The 20,987-nt window shown below is 39.1% G+C and overlaps 1 protein-coding gene across 1 annotated transcript in view; it reads right to left on the bottom strand.

Annotated features, from left to right (window-relative positions):
• The window catches only part of SAMD3 (sterile alpha motif domain containing 3), an 87,593-nt gene that overhangs the window by 7,995 nt on the left and 58,611 nt on the right, over window positions 1-20,987 (bottom strand). The window contains exon 7 of the mRNA XM_060190924.1: window positions 12,701-12,901. Coding sequence (XP_060046907.1) covers window positions 12,701-12,901 — 201 coding nt within the window. The remainder of the gene's footprint in view (window positions 1-12,700; window positions 12,902-20,987) is intronic.

The raw sequence follows: 20,987 nt of genomic DNA, 5'->3' as shown, positions 1-20,987 counted from the left end.
CGTATCTCCAAACTCAGTGGCCAGTCACCTAAGTTGGACGTGCTAAGATCGACCCAGTCTGGAAAAGAGAAATTTCCCACGAGTGGTCATCCCACTTCCGGTTATCTTGTCCATCTCCAAAACTCTCTCCCTTTACACTATCTGAACTGGAAGACACTTTGAAGAGAGTTAAACCGGGAACAGCTGCTGGCTATGATAACATCACCCCAGAACTCATTCTTAACCTGGGTCCCGTGGCAAAAAAGTGGCTCACTTCATTCCTGTCCCACACCTTGGAATCTGAGTCTATGCCCAACGTTTGGCGTCGTGCGAAGATAATAGCGGTTTTGAAACCAAAGAAAGACCCAACACTGGCCGCCAGCTATAGACCAATTTCTCTCCTCTCTGTGTGTTAGAAACTCCTTGAGAGGCTGCTTCTGTCACGTATTTCTCCTCTTACAGAGAAATTCCTATCACCCGCCCAAGCTGGTTTCTGCCCAGGAAGATCTACCTGCGAACAAGCCCTGGCCCTCTCAACTTACATTGAAAATACATTCCAGAAGAATTTAAAGATGGGAGCTGTCTTTGTTAATCTCACAGCAGCCTATGACATGGTCTGGCACCGTGGTCTCCTAGTCAAGATCTCAAGATGCCTGCCTCCATGGGTGGCCAACACTATATCGTTCCTTCTCCAAAACAGAAGATTCCGGGTGCATCTGGGTGACAAGTCTAGCAGATGGAGACTTGTCTCAAGTGGCCTCCCCCAGGACTCTGTTCTGGCTCCTACGCTATTTAATATTTACATCAATGACCTCCCAGAAACTTCTTCAAGGAAGTTCATCTACACCGATGACATCTGCTGTGCAACTCAGGCATCAAAGTTCGACATCCTCGAGGAAACACTCACGAAAGACATGTCTCTGATATCTGATTACTGTAAAAAATGGCGACTAATCCCTAGCACTGCAAAAACGGTATCATCTGTTTTCCATCTACACCATGCCTCGGCCTCGCGTGAGCTTAATGTGCAGCTTGGCGATACGAGAATCCGGCATGAAGCCCAGCCAGTCTATCTTGGCGTTACTCTTGATCGCACTCTCATTTCACGAACATCTCATAAAAACTGCAGCAAAGGTGGGCGTGAGGAATCACATCATTGCAAGACTGGCCAGCTCCTCATGAGGCGCGAGCGCTTCCACACTATGATCATCATCTCTGGCATTATGCTATTCCACTGCAGAATACTGTGCCCCAGTATGGTTCCGTAGCCCCCATGTCCACTTGGTCGATTCCAAATTATATTCCTCCATGAGGATAATTTCTGGAACCATCCGTTCCACCCTGGTTCCATGGCTGCCAGTTCTTAGCAACATCGCCCCGCCAGATATTCGTCAGGATGCGGCATCATCTAAGTTCATTTCCCATGTCTACGCTCGACCGGACCTGCCAATATACGCGGATATCTTCGCCCACCCTGTCCAACGCTTGACGTCTCGTCACCCAATCTGGTCCCCTACGCCTACACTGAACTTCTCTGTTCCAGACTCTTGGAAACAGAGCTGGCAGTCAGCTGAGGTAAAGAACAAACACCTCATCACAGACCCCTGCAAGCGTCAACCCGGCTTTGACCTAGCACGTTATGATTGGGCCCTCCTCAGTCGCTATCGAACAGGCCATGGCCGGTGCGCCGCTATGTTCCATCGCTGGGGAGCCAGAGACGACCCGAACTGCCCCTGCGGCTACAGACAGACTATGACCCACATAATCAACGACTGCCTCCTCTCCAGATTCAAAGGAGGTCTCGAAACTTTACATCAGGCTCAACCTGATGCTGTTGACTGGCTACAGAAGAAGGGCAAACGCTAGAAGAATTATGCTCAAAAACCTAGGTTCAAGCCATAGCCCCCACCTGCAGGAAGGAGACTTCAAAAATGTTGAAGTAGTGCTGTAGGCACTTCTCTTTTTCTCTGTCTTCTCTTTCCTTTGCAGTTTCTTTCTAGCTATTAAAAAAAAAAAAAAAAAGGAGGAGGAGGAGGAGACAGAAAAAGGAAAAGGAGAAAAGGGGGAAAAGTATTAATAATAATAATAATAATAATAATAATAATGAAGGTGCAGTGGCTCTGTTGTCAGCCAACTGTCAGTGGATCACAATCTAGATTCATACCTTAATAAGAACTTAATAGGCAAAGTGTAAAGAAGGTAAGTAGTTTTCTACCTTCCTGTGTGCATAGATTAGAGATTTTTTTTAACCTTTAAAAAGTTCATTTATTTATTGGATAGAGACAGAGAGAAACTGAAAAGGAAGGGGATATAGAGAAGAAGAGAGAGAAACCCTGCAGCCTTACTTCACCACTTGGGAAGCTTCCTCCCTTCCGATGGGGACCGGAGGCTTGAACACAGGTCCTTTTGCATGGTAATTTGTGCGTTCAACCAGGTGTGCCACAACCCGACTTCATTTTTTTTTCACCCTTTGAAATAATTGGAAGTTTATATTTGAGTTGCAGAAAAGTAAGTAGAACTCCATCTTCATGTGATTCCCTCTTCCAATGTTAATTTTTTTTCTTTTAGATAGACAGGGAGGGAGGGAGCAAGGGAGAGAGAGAGAGAGAGAGAGAGAGAAATCACAGTACCAAATGTTCCTTCAATACAATGTGCAATGGGGGAAAACTGGAACCTGGCTGACATATAAGGCAAAGCAGCATACTACCCAAGTGAACTGTTTCACCATCCCTTTGACAATTCTGATTCCTGTGACAGCCCAGGCTAAGAAGACTTCTTGTTATTTAATTCTTCACTATGTAGTTAGTAAGTACAAGAACACTTACTAGTATAATCATCAAAATTGGGGAAAAAAATCAAATTCACTCAAGCTTGAAATTTATTCTAAAATCCTCTTCTTTGTAAATCCAGGATCTAATTCAAGGACCTTTGTGAGATTTAGGTGTCATGTACATTTTGTCTCCTTTATCCAGATACTTCTATTACTACTTGGAGTGAATACCTATGACTGAAATGATTGTAGACTTTTATTTTTCTTTCTGACTAGAGCACTGCTAAGCTCTGACTGATGGAGCTACTAGGGATTGAACTTGAGGCCACAGAGCCTCAGGCATGATTCTTCTGCCTCACCAATAGCAGTCTCCCCAGACTCAAATGATTATAAATCTGTTTCATTGATTATATCAATGTTTAGATTGTCCAGATTTGGACAGCAGTAATGGCCTCAACTGGCTCCGACAGCTTCCTTACACATCCTACTAATCTGTGAACACTTCTCTAATACCTGGCACAATTTCTAGTTTATTTATTTATTCATTCATTTATTTATTTATTTCATTGTTTCTTCCCCAGCCCTAGAATTGGACCTTAAAAGAGGTCTTAAAAGACCTCTCTGAGCTACAGGTCTTTTAAGTAGAAAAAAGTATTTGAAAAATAAGATTAATATATATATATATTTTTTATTAGCATAAAATAGAGTCAACCAAAGCACTACTCTGGCCCATGTAATGCTAAGGATTAAACTCAGGGACGTCATGCTTCTGAGTTCAGTTCCATATTCCTTGTACCACTTCTCAGTTCGGAAAATAAGTTGTTTTTTTTTTAATTTGGTTTTCTTTTTGTGTGCACTTGGCACATGTTGCCATTCCTGGGTTGACTTTTTTCATTCCTTTTATTTCAGATAGAGATAAAGGGAAAGGGAGAGAGACCAGTGCAAATGACTTTCCCTGGCGTCTAAGTGTGGCACTAAGGCTCACACTTGATCCATATCCATGACACGGTACATTCCTTACCAGATGAACTACCTTCCAGACCAGAAATGGCATTTGATCCCTAGGTGTGCTCATTACTAAAAGGGCTTCTTAATGTTGAAGAGTTTTCTTACAGAACACTATAACTGATACATATTTGTATGCATCTACATAAAGACATGCAGACATCTTTTAAAGATTTTTTTATTGTCTTTATTTATTGAATAGGGACAGCTAGAAATCAAGAGGGAAGAGGGACAGAGAGACAATAAGCAGCACTGCTTCACCACTTGCAAAACTTTCCCCCTGCAGGTGGCTCAAACCTGGGTCCTTGAGCATCATAATGTGTGTTCAACCAGGTGCGTCACCACCCGGCCCCTGCGTGCATCTTTAACAGTTTAACTACATTTGAAAAACCGTGAGTTCACACTGACACCTGCCATTTCAACTCAACATTACTAAGTTTATTTTAACTAACTCCCTTTCCATACGTTTGCTCTTCAGCACTAAGAAACCTGACTCCCATTGTTCTCAACGGTTTTATTTATTTGTACCAACTTCATGTAGCCAGACACCCTGCCGTGAGTGGTCAGTCACAAAAAAAAGTCCCTTCTTCACAGTTCCTCATTCTGCTCCACATTTACAAGTCTCATAACCCCTTTTCTTTTTGTTCTCGCTGGATTGCTTCTTTTGACCTAGCTTCAGGTATGCAAGCTCTTCCTTGGCATTATCCGGATTGTGTTTCTTTATTCAGTGATGTTTTTATTCAAATAAATGTTCTTTACAGTTCAAGTTTTTAATTTGGTGCTTTCATCACATATATTTCATTTCTCTAACTTAGAGACTTCATAATAATGGTACTGATACCTAGTGACTGTGGTTTGAATACCCCTTTATAGCTACTTAGAAGTAGAAGTAGCTTCAGAAGTTAACTTGCTCACATTAGCTACCTATAATCCAGTTCTAAGACTTCCTAAGAAGTCTTATTATTCAAGAAACTTATCAATGTAAAGAAATAAAGATTTCCCCCATCCCTCCCCTTTTTAAATTTTCCCTGAATTTCTTCTTCATTTCCCTGACTCTGTAAGACATTTTGCCTTTGTTTTCCAGATAGAATAAATTTGAGAGATTTGATCTCCTGTTCTTCCTTTGGACAACTCTAAATAAATGTTGCCTCTCTCCAAACACAGGGACCACTGTTTACAATCCTCTATCTGGTATACAAGTCTAAGTTGTGACCTCCAGTAACAATTTGTGGAATCCCTCCACCTTCTTATATCCCTCTTTATGTTTACAAGGTTGACTTGATGTAGTGGTGAAATTGAAACTGAGCGTCATAGCATTGAATGTCTTAGAGAGGAGCTAAGATCATGATAGGATGACAGCAGGAGAAACATCTCAAGAATCCAGGTCCCAGATCTCCCATTGCACCTCCCAAATAACATAGAGGGAGAAGAGAAGGAGCATGCTTTTAAAAGGATGATCCCCATTCTCAATATTCTAATCTGCCTCTGTCCTGTCCTGTCCAGTCCTCCCCTCTCCTCCTCTCCTCCTCTCTCCTCTCCTCTCCACTTCTCCCCTCCCCTTCCCTCCCCTCTACACTCCTCTTCTTTCCTTCCTTCCTTCCTTCCTTTCTTCTTTCCTTCCTTCCCTTCTTCCTTCCTTCCTCTTTCTTCTTTCTTTCTTTCTCTTTCTTTCTTTCTTTCTTTCTTTCTTTCTTTCTTTCTTTCCCTTCCTTCCTTCCTTCCTTCCTTCCTTCCTTCCTTCCTTCCTTCCTTCCTTTTCTTTCTTTCTTTCTTTCTTTCTTTCTTTCTTTCTTTCTTTCTTTCTTTCTTTCTTTCTTTCTTTCTTTCTTACTTTCCAGGACACCTCAACTCTTTCCAGATATGCTCAGCTCTGACATATGGTGGTGCTTGGGATTGAACCTGGGATGTTGGGTGTCTCAGGCAGTATTTTAAAATAAAATTGTTTGCCTTCATACACAAGCTGAAAGTACAGCTTCAGGCAGAGACTTAGTGCTCTATTTCAGATTGCCCCTTTGAGAACTATTACAGCAACAATAAGAAAAGTTTGTGGAAAAGATTCATAAAACACTTTGCAGGAGGAGTTGGGCAGTAGCACAGCGGGTTAAGCGCAAGCACTGGCATAAAGATCTGGGTTCGAGCCCCCAGCTCCCCACAAGCGGTGAAGCAACCTCTGCAGGTGTCTATCTTTCTCTCCCCCTCTGTCTTCCCCTCCTCTCTCCATTTCTTTCTGTCCTATCCTGTTGCTGAGGAGTTATTCTGATGCAGTCTCCACCCCCAGGTTTTACTACGCCCTGCAAAATCCTAGCAGTGCCCCCTTCAACCAATCCTGGTCCTACAAGTCACCCCTGGTTGTCGCCCAATAAAAAGCCCCCTCACCCCCCCCTCTCTTGTGCTCTCAGCTCTCCCTCTCTGAGATCTCGCCCCCTGCTCTCCCCCCCCCCCCGTCAGGTAGTGGGGACGGCCATTGCCGGCTGGCCCCACGTGGTCTGAACCAAACCCCCCCATCCTATAATAAAGATTTGTGTACCCCTTTGCTCTGGACGTCCACTCTCTTCTCCGCGGTGCAGCCTGACACCAGACCGCCACAACACTATCCAACAACAATGACATTAATAACAACAGCAACAAGAGCTACAACAATAAAAACAAGGACAACAAATGGGAATAAATAAATAAAATACTTTGCAGGGCTGGGAAAAGGATCTTGAAGAGACTCTGAATCAAAGCTTAATACATGGTGCTATTTCTCCCCTAGGCAGGACTGGAAACCAGAGTGGTACCTATCACTACTACCCTAGGGGCCCATCAGTAAGGAATCTGAATTAGGTTGTGTTCCTCTAACGTCACTCACTGACAGTTAAGCTACTGGCTAATGTTTCTAGTCTGCTTTCATTTTGTCATGTTTGATCAGCTCTGTTTTGGTTTTTGTTTTGGTTCTCACCCATAAGTGGCATACGTACAGGGCTTGCATATGAGAGTCCCCAGGTTATATCACTGCACAACAGAAGCTGGGCCAGTATTCTAATTCTCTCTCTCTCTCCCTACATAAATAGATAGATAAATAGATGATAGAGCAGGAAAGACAGCATAGTGGTTATGTAAAGCTTTCATGCCTGAGGCACTAGAGGTCCCTGGTTGAACTCGCTGCACTACCCTAAACCAGAGCTGAGCAGTACACTTTCTGTGGCGCTGGGTGATTTGTTTCCACTATGTGAAGTCCAGTCCCAAACCTCATGAGGGAGTCTATGCATACTCCTAACCTCCTTCTCCCATCCAGGTACTGACCAGGCCACACCCTGCTTAGCTTCCGAGATCAGATGAGATCGGGCTTGTTTAGGATGGTATGGCCGTAGACTCCTTACCTCCTAATACCATGTCCACAGTACCCAAACTCCAACTTCCCCCTGTTCATCACTGAGAACACCACATTGCCCTGGCTTCCACCTTTAAATGTGCCACCTCTAGAAGGAAACCCTGAGGTACCAAGCTGCAGCACATAGTAGATGCTGACTGGAAACTGTCACCTGATATCCACCCCCCACCAACTTTAATCTTGTTAATTACAGGGAGGCAAGTCTAAGTCCAGTTGCTTCATGATCAAACAAGCAAAAACTCCGGGGCTGAGTGGTGATGCACCTAGTTGAATGGACATGTTACAGTGTTCAAGGTCTGGGGTTCGAGCCTCTAATCTCCACCCACAGGAAGGAAGCTTCACAACCGATGAAGCAGTGTTATAAGTGTCTCTCTCTGTTCTTCTCTATCTTCCCCTTCCTCCTCTTTATTTATTTATGTCTCTATTCAAAAAGTAAATAAAGAAATACATTTTACAAGCAAAACTCAGATTCCTTTGTTCACTTAAGGTTTTTTTGATTGCCAAGAGAGTTATTGCTGAAGCTTGGTACCTGAACAAAAATACCACCTTAGGTGGGGGTAGACTGCATAATGGTTATGCAAATACTCTCAGGCTCGAGGGTCCAAAGTCCCAGGTTCAATCCCCCGCATCACCATGAGCCAGAGTGCTCTGGTAAAAAAAAATAATAATAAGGGAGTTGGGCGGTAGCTCATGTGGCACAAAGCGCAAGGACTGGCATAAGGATACTGGTTCCAGCCCCAGCTCCCCACCTGTAGGGGCGTCGCATCACAAGCGGTGAAGCAGGTCGGCAGATGTCTATCTTTCTCTCCCCCTTTCTGTCTTCCCTTCCTCTCTCCATCTCTCTCTGTCCTATCCAACAATGACATTAATAACTACAACAATAAAACAAGGGCAACAAAAGGGAATAAATATTAAAATAATAATAATAATGATAAACAAAAATTCCACCACTCCTGGTGACCATTTTTTTCTTTTTTTCTTTTTGATGGAGACAGAGCAAGAGAAGGTGAGAGGCCTGCAGCACTGCTTCACCGCTCAGCCAAACAACATCGCCTCCCCCCACCCCTCATAAAACTTGCCCCTGCTCTACAGGTTGGGGCAGCTGCTTTGCTCTAATTTGCTTAATTAATTAGTTAATTAATTAATTTTTGTTAACAGAATAGAAAACTAGGATTTCTAAGCTCTGACAAACAGCAATTTAATTTCTTAGAAACAATCATCCAAAAGTTACCTTTTGGTGTAATACGGCAATTCCAGTTCAGGTTCTACTTGTGTTTTCTTTTCTGATCTTGTTTTTTTTGCACCAAAGTAAAAGACTCTGGTGTGGGTGGGTGGGGAGAATATAGATCCAAGAAGGATGAGAGAGGACCTAGAGGGGGTTGTCTTGTTATATGGAAAACTAGGAAATAGTATGCATGTACAAACTATTGTATTTACTGTCTAGTATAAAACATTAATTCCCCAATAAAGAAATAAAAAAAAATAAAACTATGATATACCAGTGAAAAAAAAAAGTTACCTTTTAGGTAAATTATTATTTTCCCAGAGCACTACTCAGCTCTGGTTTATGGCCGTGCTGGGGATTAAAACTGGGATCTTAGAGTCTCAGGCATGAAAGTCATTTTGCATAGCCATTATGCTGTCTCCCCACCCAGTAGGTAAATAAGTATGTATATATACCCTACTCTGTCCCTTTCTTATATTTTTCAATATTATTTATTTTGGATAGAAGCAGAGAGAAGTTGAGAGGGAAGGGGAGACAAAGAGAGAGAGAAAGAGAGGAGAAAGAGAGAGAGAGAGAGAGATCTGTAGCACTATTTTATAGCTTGTGAGATTTCCTCTTGCAGGAGGGAACCATGGTCTTGAACCTGGGTCCTTCCGCATTGTAATGTGGGCACTCAACCAGGTACACCACTGCCTGGCCCCTGCTTAAGCATTAAATAGTGGTTGTTGAGCTATTAATAGTTCTCAATGAAGTAAAAATTATAATATCCAAAGGATTTATTGAAAAATTTGGAGAACTATTTAACTTTGGTATTATCCACCCCTCCACTCCCTCCACTTGTCTTGTGCCACATCCATGCAATCCCATTCTAAATTTCTCATTTATACTGTTTCCGATAATCAAAGTTTGATGTTTTTTTTTTTAATATTATCAAAAAACATTTCTTCTTTATTTACTTATTTGATAGAGACAGCCAGAGGTCGAGAGGGGAGGGAATGATAGGGAGAGAGACAGAGAAACACCTGTAACCCTGCTTCACCACTCGCAAAGCTTTCCCCCCTGCAGGTGGGGACTTGGGGGGGGCTCCAACCAGGGTTCTTGTGCATTGTAACATGTGCACTCAACCAGGTGCGTCACTACCTAGCCCCAAAGTTTTGATTTTTTTAAGTATCTGTTGAGAAAAGGGATTATTTTTTTTTTTGAAGGAAGGTTGATACATACAGGTTGTGACAAGAGTCCTTGTAAAGCTTTATAACTAGCTTCCCAGAGAACTACTTCTTTCGGACACAACCCTCAACAACAGATCCTTGAGCATTTTCACAACAGTACTAACAATTGTTTGGACAAAAGCAACTGTTATGCTTGTTACAGAGATTGTTGACTAAGTGGGTATTTATAAGAAATATCAAACTTACTTTTATTCCAGCTAGCTATATAAGACTGAATGAAAGGAAGAAATCTAAATTTTTTTACCTCTTTTTTTAAGACATTATTATTAGTAACAATATTGATTTACAAAATTATAAGATAACAAGGGGTATAACTCCACACCATTCCCACAACTAGAGTTCTGTGTCCCCATTCCCTCCATTGGAAGCTACAGAAATTCTCCCATTGCAGAAATGGGTTGACTATTATTTCTATAACTATTTGTATCTGTATATATTTGCCCATTTTTTTTTTCTTATGGTTCTGCCTTCTTTTCCTTTCTGTGTTACAGTTAGATTTTTAAAAAAAATTTTTTAACCAGAGCACTGATCAGCTGTGGCTAATGGTGGTGCAGGTGGAACCTGGGACTTTGGAACCTCAGATATGAGAGCCTCTCTACATAACCATTATGCTATCTACCCCACCCCTTCTTTTCCTTTCTAAGTCACACCTACACCTATTACTACTTTCAAATGTCCTTCCTTTCTTTCATCTTCTCTGAGTCCTGACTGAGTTGGAGTTCAGAGTCCTCTGGTAATCGTTCCCTATCATTTCTCTCCTGCTGGGAGTATAGAGAAAAAAAAAATTTGGGGGTGCAAAAGGTGGGAGTTCTGGCTTCTGTAATTGCTTCTCTGCTGGACTTGGGCATTGGCAGGTTGATCCATACTCCCTTTAACTCTTTTTGTTAAGAAGTAGAATATTAAGTATGGTCATTACAAAAGCTTTGCCTTGGGCTGGAGAGATAGAATAATGGTTATGCAAAATGGCTTTCATGCCTGAGGCTTTGAGGTCCCCAGATCAATTCCTGGCACCAGCAGAAACTCTATCTATCTATCTATCTATCTATCTATCTATCTATCTATCTATCTAAGCCTGAGTTGAGGAGTGCTTTGGAAAACAAAACACGAAATGCACATTTTGCATACAAAAAGTAAAATACTTAAAGAAATGGGAGGGTTTAAAAAGCAAGGGAGATATAGCCTTGGGTTTGAAATTCTCTTAACTCCTACCTCATTGAGGCTATAAAAGACCCCAGATGTTGTTCATTATGCCAGGTCTGCTGCACTGCTTAATGCTGTGGTCTATTTACATAATCATTGTTTTGTTTGAGACCCACTGGTTTAATCCCCATTGGTTTAATCCCCACTGGTTCGTGCTCTTTTTCCACTCCGCCCCCTTATCCTACGTACTTCCTGTTTTCCACCCTACCACTTCCGTCTTAGAAGATATTTAAAGGCAGACTCTTTTCTGATTAAAAACACATTGGATTGCGCTCAGCCATGAATTCCTGGTCGTCTCTCTCCCATCCGTGAAGCTAGTCCGGCACCCAGAGGTATGCAAACTTCTGTGAAAAGACTTAAATTTTTTTTTAGATTATCTATTTATTTATTTATTTATTTAATAGACACAGCCAGAAATCAAGAGGGAAGGAGGTAATAGAGGAGAGAGACCTGCAATACTGCTTCACCACTCACAAAGCTTTCCCTCTGCAGATGGGAACCAGGGGCTCAAACCTGGCTCAAACTTGGGTCCTTGTGCATTATAACATGTGCATTCAATCAGGTCTGCCACCACACCTGGCCCCTAGTGAAAAGACTTTTAGTCATACATAGCTCACGGATTTTAGTGGCTAAACTCAGGTTGCACTTTTTCAATGAACACTCCTAACTCTGCAAAAATCAATCACAAAAGCAATCTAAACAACTGCTATGGAATGCTGGAGTCTCCGCCAACCACATTCTATTTCTTGTGTTGTAACCTATTGCCCAGTGTGATGGCATTAGGATAAAAGGGTTTTTTTTTTGGGGGGGGCTGGGGGGGTAGGGTAGGATGGGGGGGTAGTGGTGATAAGGTCATCTTGAGGGCAGAGTCATCTTGACTTGAACCAGAGCCTTTTATACGAAAGACCCAGGACTAAGAAGATAGCATAATGATAATGCAAAAGATTTTCTTTCTTTCTTTTTTCTTAATATTTATTTTTTTATTTTCCCTTTTGTTGCCCTTGTTTTATTATTGTTGTAGTTATTACTGTTGTTGTTATTGATGTCATCATTGTTAGATAGGACAGAGAGAAATGGAGAGAGGAGGGGAAGACAGAGAGGGGGAGAGAAAGATAGACACCTGCAGACCTGCTTCACCCCTGCAGGTGGGGAGTCAGGGACTCGAACTGGGATCCACACGTTGGTCCTTAAGCTTTGTGCCATGTGTGCTTAACCCACTGCACTACCGCCTGACTCTCTGCAAAAGATTTTGATGCCTGAGGTTCTGAGGTTCCAGAATCCAATCCCTAACACCACTATAAACCACAGCTGATCAGTGCTTTGGTGAAACAAACAAACACAACAATTTTATTTTCAGCTTGGTTAATTACAATCATAGAATTCTTCCACATAATGTGTTCTCACCTAAGAACTTGATGGTCTTTTACTATATGCCACTTTTATAAGTATACTCAATTATAAAGAAACCCATGAAGGACCACCTTAAGTGAAAACTGTGTGGTGGGATATATGGTTTACCTATTACACATAATATCTTTTAGACCACTTTAGAAATAATTTGGGATAGGAAAGGAAACGGATCTTGAATGTCGCATACTAATAATTTCTTAATGAATTGTCTTGATTATCTAAATGTAGGCAAAAGGGAAACACTTCACACAATCACAATGCCACCAAGTGGTGGTTTCCCAGTCTCTGTCACTGCAGTGTATTTAGTGATAATGACCTCTAAATCTGAAGATTGCCAGTAATATAATGTGCTATCAGAATACACTTCCAGAAATTTCTATCGTATTTGGACCTCACACAACCTACTGAAATTCACACCCACTATTTTGCTCTATATATTCATTCAAGGAGTGTTGAGTAAGATCAATTTTGGGCACCATAATCGGAGTATTACAAGTAAATACAATTACCTGATAAGGGCACTTCAAGAAAGGAAACATTTTAAGAATGTCCTTGAGAGGTGTTCTGCTGCTGATCAACTTTCTTCTTATTTCCAAAGTCTGGCTCATTCTCTTATCAATTTCTCTCCAATCCTTCTCTATTTTCTCATATTCTTGCTGGAACCAGCTAATATGTTCATCTACCTCAGGATCAAAACAAACAGTTTCCTCCTGTAAAATATTTTCAAAATGTCAATATAGGTTAATGTTTCATGTGGCAGTTTAGTAACTTGCAAAAATTTGAACTATAGACTATACTGCAATACATATTATTAAATACATTTATGTGTTACATGTGTACACACATATTGTATATATAATACATACTATTAAGAATGCACTAATAGGTATTATCAGGCATAGTTACACTTGCTTTTGAACATGGTTAACAAATAAACTCATAGTGCTTAGGGCTGAGAACAAATCAAATAGTTAATTACTTATAATGAATTTATAATCTGTTCTCTTGACTAGACAGATATATGAATTACTTCAGTTCTTTCCCCTTTTAGTTGGGACCATAGTTTGGATATTTAGAGGGTTCACATTTAATATGAATAGTATTTATTCCTACTCATTTAAATTTTAGAATACAAAACATTAAGGTGAAATATATATATATATATATATATATATATATATATATATGGTTTTGTTGTTCTTACTTTTTATAGCTTATGTACCATGTCATGTAATTCAAATTTAAAATAGTCACTGTGAACATTTTACCATGCTAAATCCTCAAGCTCAATTATATTCACTGTCATTTGGGTATATTAGGTGACATGGGGTGGCTAAGACATTTTTTACCTGTCATGAAAAATCAGGTTTAAGGAGAAAAAAATATATATATCTTAACAGAAAAGTTAGTTGTATGGACACTCAGTGGAACATCACTAGAATTAACAAGCTGACAAACTGTCTAGCTGACCAGAACGTGAGTAGGTATTAACAAAAATGATAGTCAGAAAACTTCCACATTAATGATTTTTTATAAGCACAGCAGGTAAGTTCACGATCTGCTAATTTAGGATAACTACCAAAACATAGGCCAAAGAAACAAATCCTAGATAAATGTAACATCTGGAAAGACTGGAAAGATATCCCTATAACTTCACAGAAATGTAATTAGAAAAAGTATTTCCACAAGGAGAATACTAAGTTCTGAGGCCTCATAGAAAGGTTTACAAATTTTCTTTACTTTAAAAAAAATTACTTATATTTATTTGTTTTATTTATTTATTTATTACCAGAGCAATGCTCAGCTCTGATTTATGGTGGTGCCAAGGTTTGAACCTGGAGATTAGAGCCTCAGGCATGAAAATCCTTCACATAACTGTTATACTATCTTTCTGCCCCCTGCTAAATTTTCAACACAGAGAATATTCCAAATTTATATAATTTCTTTCAAGAAGTAATGAATATATAAATAGAAATAAAAACAGAATATTTATTTCTTTGTTTTATTTTGTTATTTGTGGTTTAATATTAATTTACAAAATTGTAAAATAATAGGGGTCTAATTCCACATTGTTCTAACCACCCTGTGTCTCTGTCCTCCACCAACAGAAACTGCGATAGCTCTCCTACTGTCACAAATATTGTCTAGCTCTTTCTCTAGGCCCCTGGCCATCTTCCCCTGTCATTTTCCTCCTCTGGGAGTATGGACCAAAATTCCTTTGGGGTGCACAAAGTGGGAGTTCTGAAATTGCTTCTCCAAAATAAAGTACTCTTTAATGCATTCTATCTGACCCAGGAGGTAGTATAGTGGAAGAGTGCAGGGTTTCCATGAATGGACTCCAGATTTTGATCTCTGACTATAAGCCAGAGTGGTGATACTTCGATTTTTCTCTCTTTCTGTCTTGCATTCATATTAATATATATTAATATGAATATATTATATATTATATTAATATATATTGCTTTATGAAGTCACTATGGACTTCATCTTCAAACTTAAATGAATAAATTAGGAAAATTATAAGTTAACCTCATTGATGAACAAAGGTGCAAATATTTAGAACAATAGAATAGCTTGAATCTCTTCCATCATTGCCAAAATGCAAAAGCATCTTCACCTTCATATGAAAACCATAGTAAAAAGAAAAACAAGTGATTTATCTAGTACATTTCACATAATTTCTTGTTAAAATCCGAAGTTTGGGGGCCACAGTTGTGAAAGAATTTGAACAACAACAAAAACTTTTTTAAAAGAAATACAATGTATTATCAATTCAGTAGGTTTCCTGACATTATCTAAGCTTATGTGAGTATCATATACTGCACTGACCTACTAGAGTAGAAAAAAAAAGATTATTTCAAATAGAGAAGAAGAAACATTTCACACAATTCAAAATCTCTTTACAATTAGATAAATGATGTGATTAAGAGAAAAAAAAAATCAAAATTATGTATGATTTGTTAGTATCAGAGAGTTCTTTAGAATGACTGGATATAAGAGTCATATATACAAGATGCACTAGTATCCTGAAAATTTAAATTTATACAGTTGCAATAAAACTTAATCTCCAAATTAATAAAAAATGTGTAAAATGACCCAAAAAGTGACCAAATTATTGATACATACTAATGATGTGTATTGGGGTGATATGGTGTTGTTCCAGATAGAGTATACGCATTACCATGCCTAAGGACTTCAGTTCAGACCTCTGGCTCCCACCTCCAGGGGGCAGCTTCATGAGCTGTGAAACAATGCTTCAGGTGTCTCTTTCTCTTTCCATCTCTAAATCTTACTTCCTTCTCAATTTCTCTATCTCTATTTATTTTTTTAAGGAAAAAGAGTGGAAACTGGGAGTGGTGAATTTATTGTGTAGGCACCGAACCCCAGCAATAGCTCTAGTGACAATAGAAAAAAATTAAAATAAATTATTTATAAACATAGGGAAATCACTTTTCTCCAAATAAATCTATAGATGCATTAAAATTTCCATCAAAATAAAATCTAAATCTAAAGCAACCTTAAAAGCTTTAAATACTAATTCTAAAATTTATGGAAAATTAAGCTCAAGAACACAAAGAAACTTCTAAAAATAACAATATCTTCACTTTGATGGGAATATATCAAGGCATTTAACAACTTTATAAATACAAGTTGGATTTGTGGCATAATAAATAACTTAATTGGTATAAGATATAGAATGAAGAATATGTAGTCACTGGTTAGGATGCTTGCTTTGCCATGCATTTGGCTCACGCTAGAGGCCCATCACCTCGTGGAAATGCAACTAGCATGGGGAGACGTTCTGGTGCTATGATATCTTTCTCTCTTCTATTCCTCTTTTTAAAAACAATTTAAAAATTATTTTTATTCATTGGATAGAGACAGGCAGAAATTGAGAGGCGAAAGGGTAGTAGAAAGGGACAGAGACAGAAAGATACCTGCAACACTGCTTTACCGTTTACAAGGTTTTATCTCTGCAGATGGGGACTGGGGGCTAGAACCTGGGTCCTTGAGCACTGTAACATGTTCACTCAACCAGGTGTGACACCACCCAGTCTCACTTCTATTTCTCTACCAGAAACCACCCGATAAACCAACCAAACAAGAACAACAACAAAAAACACTGAAATGGTCTATACATGAAATCCAGAAATAATTTTGAATAAGAAGAACTGAGGCAAAGAAAAAGAATTTGTACAAATATATATAAAAAGGGCAATCTAACAGAAACAAAAAAGCGAAGGCATGAAAAAAAAACCTATCTTTTACAGATGCAGATACTTGAATATTTTATAAGCATATGAATAGATGATAAATATTATAAATAATTCAAATTAGGACTAAATAAAACATCATCTTGCTCTCAAGAGATTGTGTGAAAAGACTTTGATAGTAACAAGTGCTACTTCAGCATGCTTAAATGACTACAACCATCCAGGAAAATATTTATCACTGTCTTATAATGTTGAGTATTTGCATATGCAATGTGTTAGCAATCCCACTACTTAATACATATGCTTGGGAACTCCTTTGCCTATATTCACTGAGGCATACATATAAGAATGATTGCAGAACCACATTTCATAATAGCAAGAGTTAGAAATAAGCTAAATGTCTGGCAGAGGGTAGATAGCATAATGCTATGCAAAAAGACTCTCATGCTTGAGGCTGCAGAGTCCTAGGTTCAATCCCCTGCACCAGACCTGAATAGTGCTCTGGGAAAAAAAAAAAAAAGCTAAATATAAATATAAATATAAAGCTAAAGAAATAAGCTAAAGCTAAATATCTGTCCATAGGAAATTCCTCAAGTAAATTGTATTTTCTTGTCAGAATAGACTTTGAAACCAGTGTGAAGATGACTGAACTATGAAGCTGTCTTAACAGTCTGGGAAGATTGTAGAAATACTAAGTGAGGTGTCATCAACAACATACATGTGCCCAATTTAAAAACTAAGCAGTAAATTCCTTGGGAACCATACATATGTAATTACAACCAAATTAGTTAAAGACATGAATGATAAACACAATTTAAATGTAGAAGGCAGTAATATTCGTAAGGTAGGCAGTGAGAGATGGGGGAAAAGCATGGTAGAAGCAATGATCTGGGCAAAGTTTTAAGTTGAAAAGTTAAAATGTTGTGTTTACGTTGTCCTTCTTATCTTATAAATTATACATAGGTTACACATATCTTTTTTATCAGCCTCAAATATATATGATAACAATTTTTAAGCAGAACAAATTTTTAAAGTGATAAAAGTTAATGATCCAAGTAGCTTCCCATGACTGGACATAGTAAAATTTCATAATTGCTAGTACTGACATTTATAGATCATTATTCCCCCTAACTGACATAGTCGGGTGTGAGCACAGTGGGTTAAGCCACGTGGACTGCAATGGCCACCTCCCGCCCTGCATGCCAGCCCTTCTCCAGGTTGGGATGTGGGAGAGAAAAAAGAGAGGAAGCGAGAGAAACCAGAAACAGAAGTGGCTTTACAGGGTAAAACCAGAAGTGGCAAGTCGGGAATGGAGATGGCTAGGAAAGGGGGTGGAGAGAGGCAAAAGGCACGCTGGGAAGGTGGAAGGTCATTAGCAACAGTTGCGATTGTCTTAACTGGTGGGATTAATTAACAATACCCTGAGGGGATAATGCAATGGGGAGACCTTTAGTCATTACTAAGACAAAGCAGAAGATTGGTATGTAATAATAATACTTGCATGGAAGTATAGTGGTTTGTGGGCCCTGCCAATGTTCAACCACATCTGCACAATTTCCCAACAAGAGGCTAATAACCAGAATATATGTGAGAATGGCATACATCAGAAAAAGTAACAGCAGCAAATGCTGGAGAGGTTGTGGGGTCAAAGGAACCCTCCTGCACTGCTGGTGGGAATGTCAATTGGTCCAACCTCTGTGGAGAACTTCTCAGAAGAACTTCAGGAGAACCTCTGGAGAACTCTCAGAAGGCTAGAAATGGACCTACCCTATGATCCTACAGTTCCTCTCCTGGGGATATATCCTAAGGAACCCAACACACCCATCCAAAAAGATCTGTGTATACGTATATTCTTAGCAGCACAATTTGTAATAGACAAAACCTGGAAGCAACCCAGGTAGTCAACAACAGATGAGTGGCTGAGCAAGTATATATACACAATGGAATACTACTCAGCTATAAAAAATGGTGACTTCATTGTTTTTAGCCGATGTTGGATGGGCCTTGAAAAATTCATGTTGAGTGAAATAAGTCAGAAAGAGAAGGATGAATATGGGATGATCTCACTCTTAGGCAGAAGTTGAAAAACAAGATCAGAAGAGAAAACACAAGTAGAACCTGAACTGGAATTGGCGTATTGCACCAAAGTAAAAGACTCTGGGGTGGGGTTGGGTGGGTGGAGACAATACAGGTCCAAGAAGGATGACAGAGGACCTAGTAGGGGTTGTATTGTTATATGGAAAACTGAGAAATATTATGCATATACAAACTATTGTATTTACCATCAAATGTAAAACATTATTCCCCAATAAAGAAATGTAAAAAAAAAAAAGAAAAAAAAAGGTGGGTGGGGGGAGACGGCATGAAAAAAGGAACGGATCTATCACTTCCAGGCAAGGAATGCAAAGAAAGAAAGGAAGAATGGGAAAATGGAAGAAAGTAATGAAAGGAAGAAGGAAGGAAAGAAGGAAAGCAGGAAGGAAGGAAGGAAGGAAGGAAGGAAGGAAGGAAGGAAGGAAGGAAGGAAGGAAGGAAGGAACTTAAGGAAAGTAGTAGTCACTGGTGGAATTTGTAGCTTCAAAGGAAGCATCATAAATTAACCGGAATATTATGCAAGTTGGATCCAAACTAGATAATAAATTTATGCCAGGCCTCTTTTACCACGCCAGTGATGGTCACATAGAAAATTAGGTAAGATAATGGAGATACAGTCAGTTTTTCATCTAAGCTGAGACAGGTACAGAAATAAGGTCAGTACACATAAATTAAACTGTAACAGAAAATTGAAATTACTTCTAAAATTATAGAACACCCCACAGTTTCAACAGTTGAAACTTCCCCTGGAAAGATGAATACAAACTTACCTTGATTTTGAAATATACTTTTGTTCTACAGCCTGTAATCTGAGTTAGTTTGCAAAAAAAAAAAAAAGATCTTGTTTATAAAAACAGTAATTTCATAAGTACATCATTAAGGTACATGTTAAAGGGGAGTCACACAGTAAGTAACACAGTGGGTATAGTGCTCACATAACCATGCACAAGGACATGGTTCAAGCCCTCGATTCCCACCTGTAGAGGAGAATCTTCATGAGTGGTAGAGAAGTGCTGCAGGTGACTTTGTTCAGCTCTCTTTCTCAACCTTTTCTTTCCCTATCAATTTCTGTCTCTATAAAAGAAGGAGAAGGAGGAAGAGGTGAAGGAGAAGGAGGAAGAGGCAAAGGAGGAGGAGAAGAGGAAGGGGAAGAGGAAGAGTTTGTGGAAGAGGAAAGTGAAAGAAGAGGAGGAGAAGGAGGAGAGAAGGAGAAGGAGAAGGGAAAGGAGGAGAAAAGGTAGCTGGGAGTAGTGGAACCCCAATGATAAACAGCAAATAACTAGTCATGTTAACTAAGGAGGCTCCCATTTGCTTCATTTACCTTCCAATTCCCTAAAGTTATGTTTTCTTCTCTGGGTCATCCAGTATTATAGGTGTTAGTCACATGTAGCTATTGAGATTTTTTTTATATATGATCATTTTCAGGTGAAATATGCTGAAAACACTGAATTGTAAAAGACGTAGTATGTAAACGCGGAAATGTGAGGTATCTCTAACAATTTTATATAGTAATTACAGGTTGCAGTGTTAATCTTTTGATGTAATTAGATTAAATATTATTGTAATTTTTTACTTGCTTCTTTTTACTGTCTTAAATGTGGCTATTAAATTTTTTTAAGTTATATATGTGATTCAAATTATAATTTTACTTGGACAGAGTTGTGTTAGATACTATGGTTTTCTCCATAGTAAAATCCATTCATCTCTGTTTTCAATTTTATTATCATCAAATTGACTTTAGAAATGATGCTTCCCTATGTAACTTGATCAGTCTCTTCACTTAACATTCAGTTATGTGTTCAGTCAATTAGCAGTGAAACTGCTGCAAATTTTCCCCACATTTCCATGAGTACAACTGACTTACAAAACTTCACAGTATTAATAAAATTGCCTCCTGCTGATGCCAGTAATTGCATTATATCCAAAATGCAATTAACTGTCAACATTTTCTATAACATTTGCTGTCTTGTTCAGTTTTACACCATGAGGGAAACATCTGTGGAAGGGCTATAAAAATGATTAGTATTCATATAATAAATTATTATGTGTCAGGTGCAATAAGAAACAAAGAGTAAACGCCATAAAAAAGTCAAAAGAAACTTTATAGCTAATATTAACATTTGGTTGTCTAAGCAATTTTTGCATAATTTTTTTTTCTTGGGAATGTTAAACATTATTCATGGAAATTGAGAATATCCACATATTGGAGTACACATGGGGCGAGAGAGAGAAAGAGTGAGAGAGAGAGAGAGAGACAGAGAGAGAGAGAGAGAGAGAGAATGAGCAAGGGATCCATTTACTTACATGTTAGCAGACTCACCTTGGCCTTTCTTTCTTTCTTTCTCTTTCTTTCTTTCTTTCTTTCTTTCTTTCTTTCTTTCTTTCTTTCTTTCTTTCTTTCTTTCTTTCCCTTCCTTCCTTCCTTCCTTCCTTTCCCTTCCCCTCCCCTCCTCTCTTCTTTCTCCCTTCCTTTCTCTCTCTCTCTCTC

The sequence above is a fragment of the Erinaceus europaeus genome, chromosome 4 (assembly GCF_950295315.1).
Source record: "Erinaceus europaeus chromosome 4, mEriEur2.1, whole genome shotgun sequence".
NCBI lineage: Eukaryota > Metazoa > Chordata > Mammalia > Eulipotyphla > Erinaceidae > Erinaceus > Erinaceus europaeus.
The sequence above is the reverse complement of the archived record's forward strand: the minus strand, read 5'-3'. Positions and strand labels throughout refer to the sequence as shown.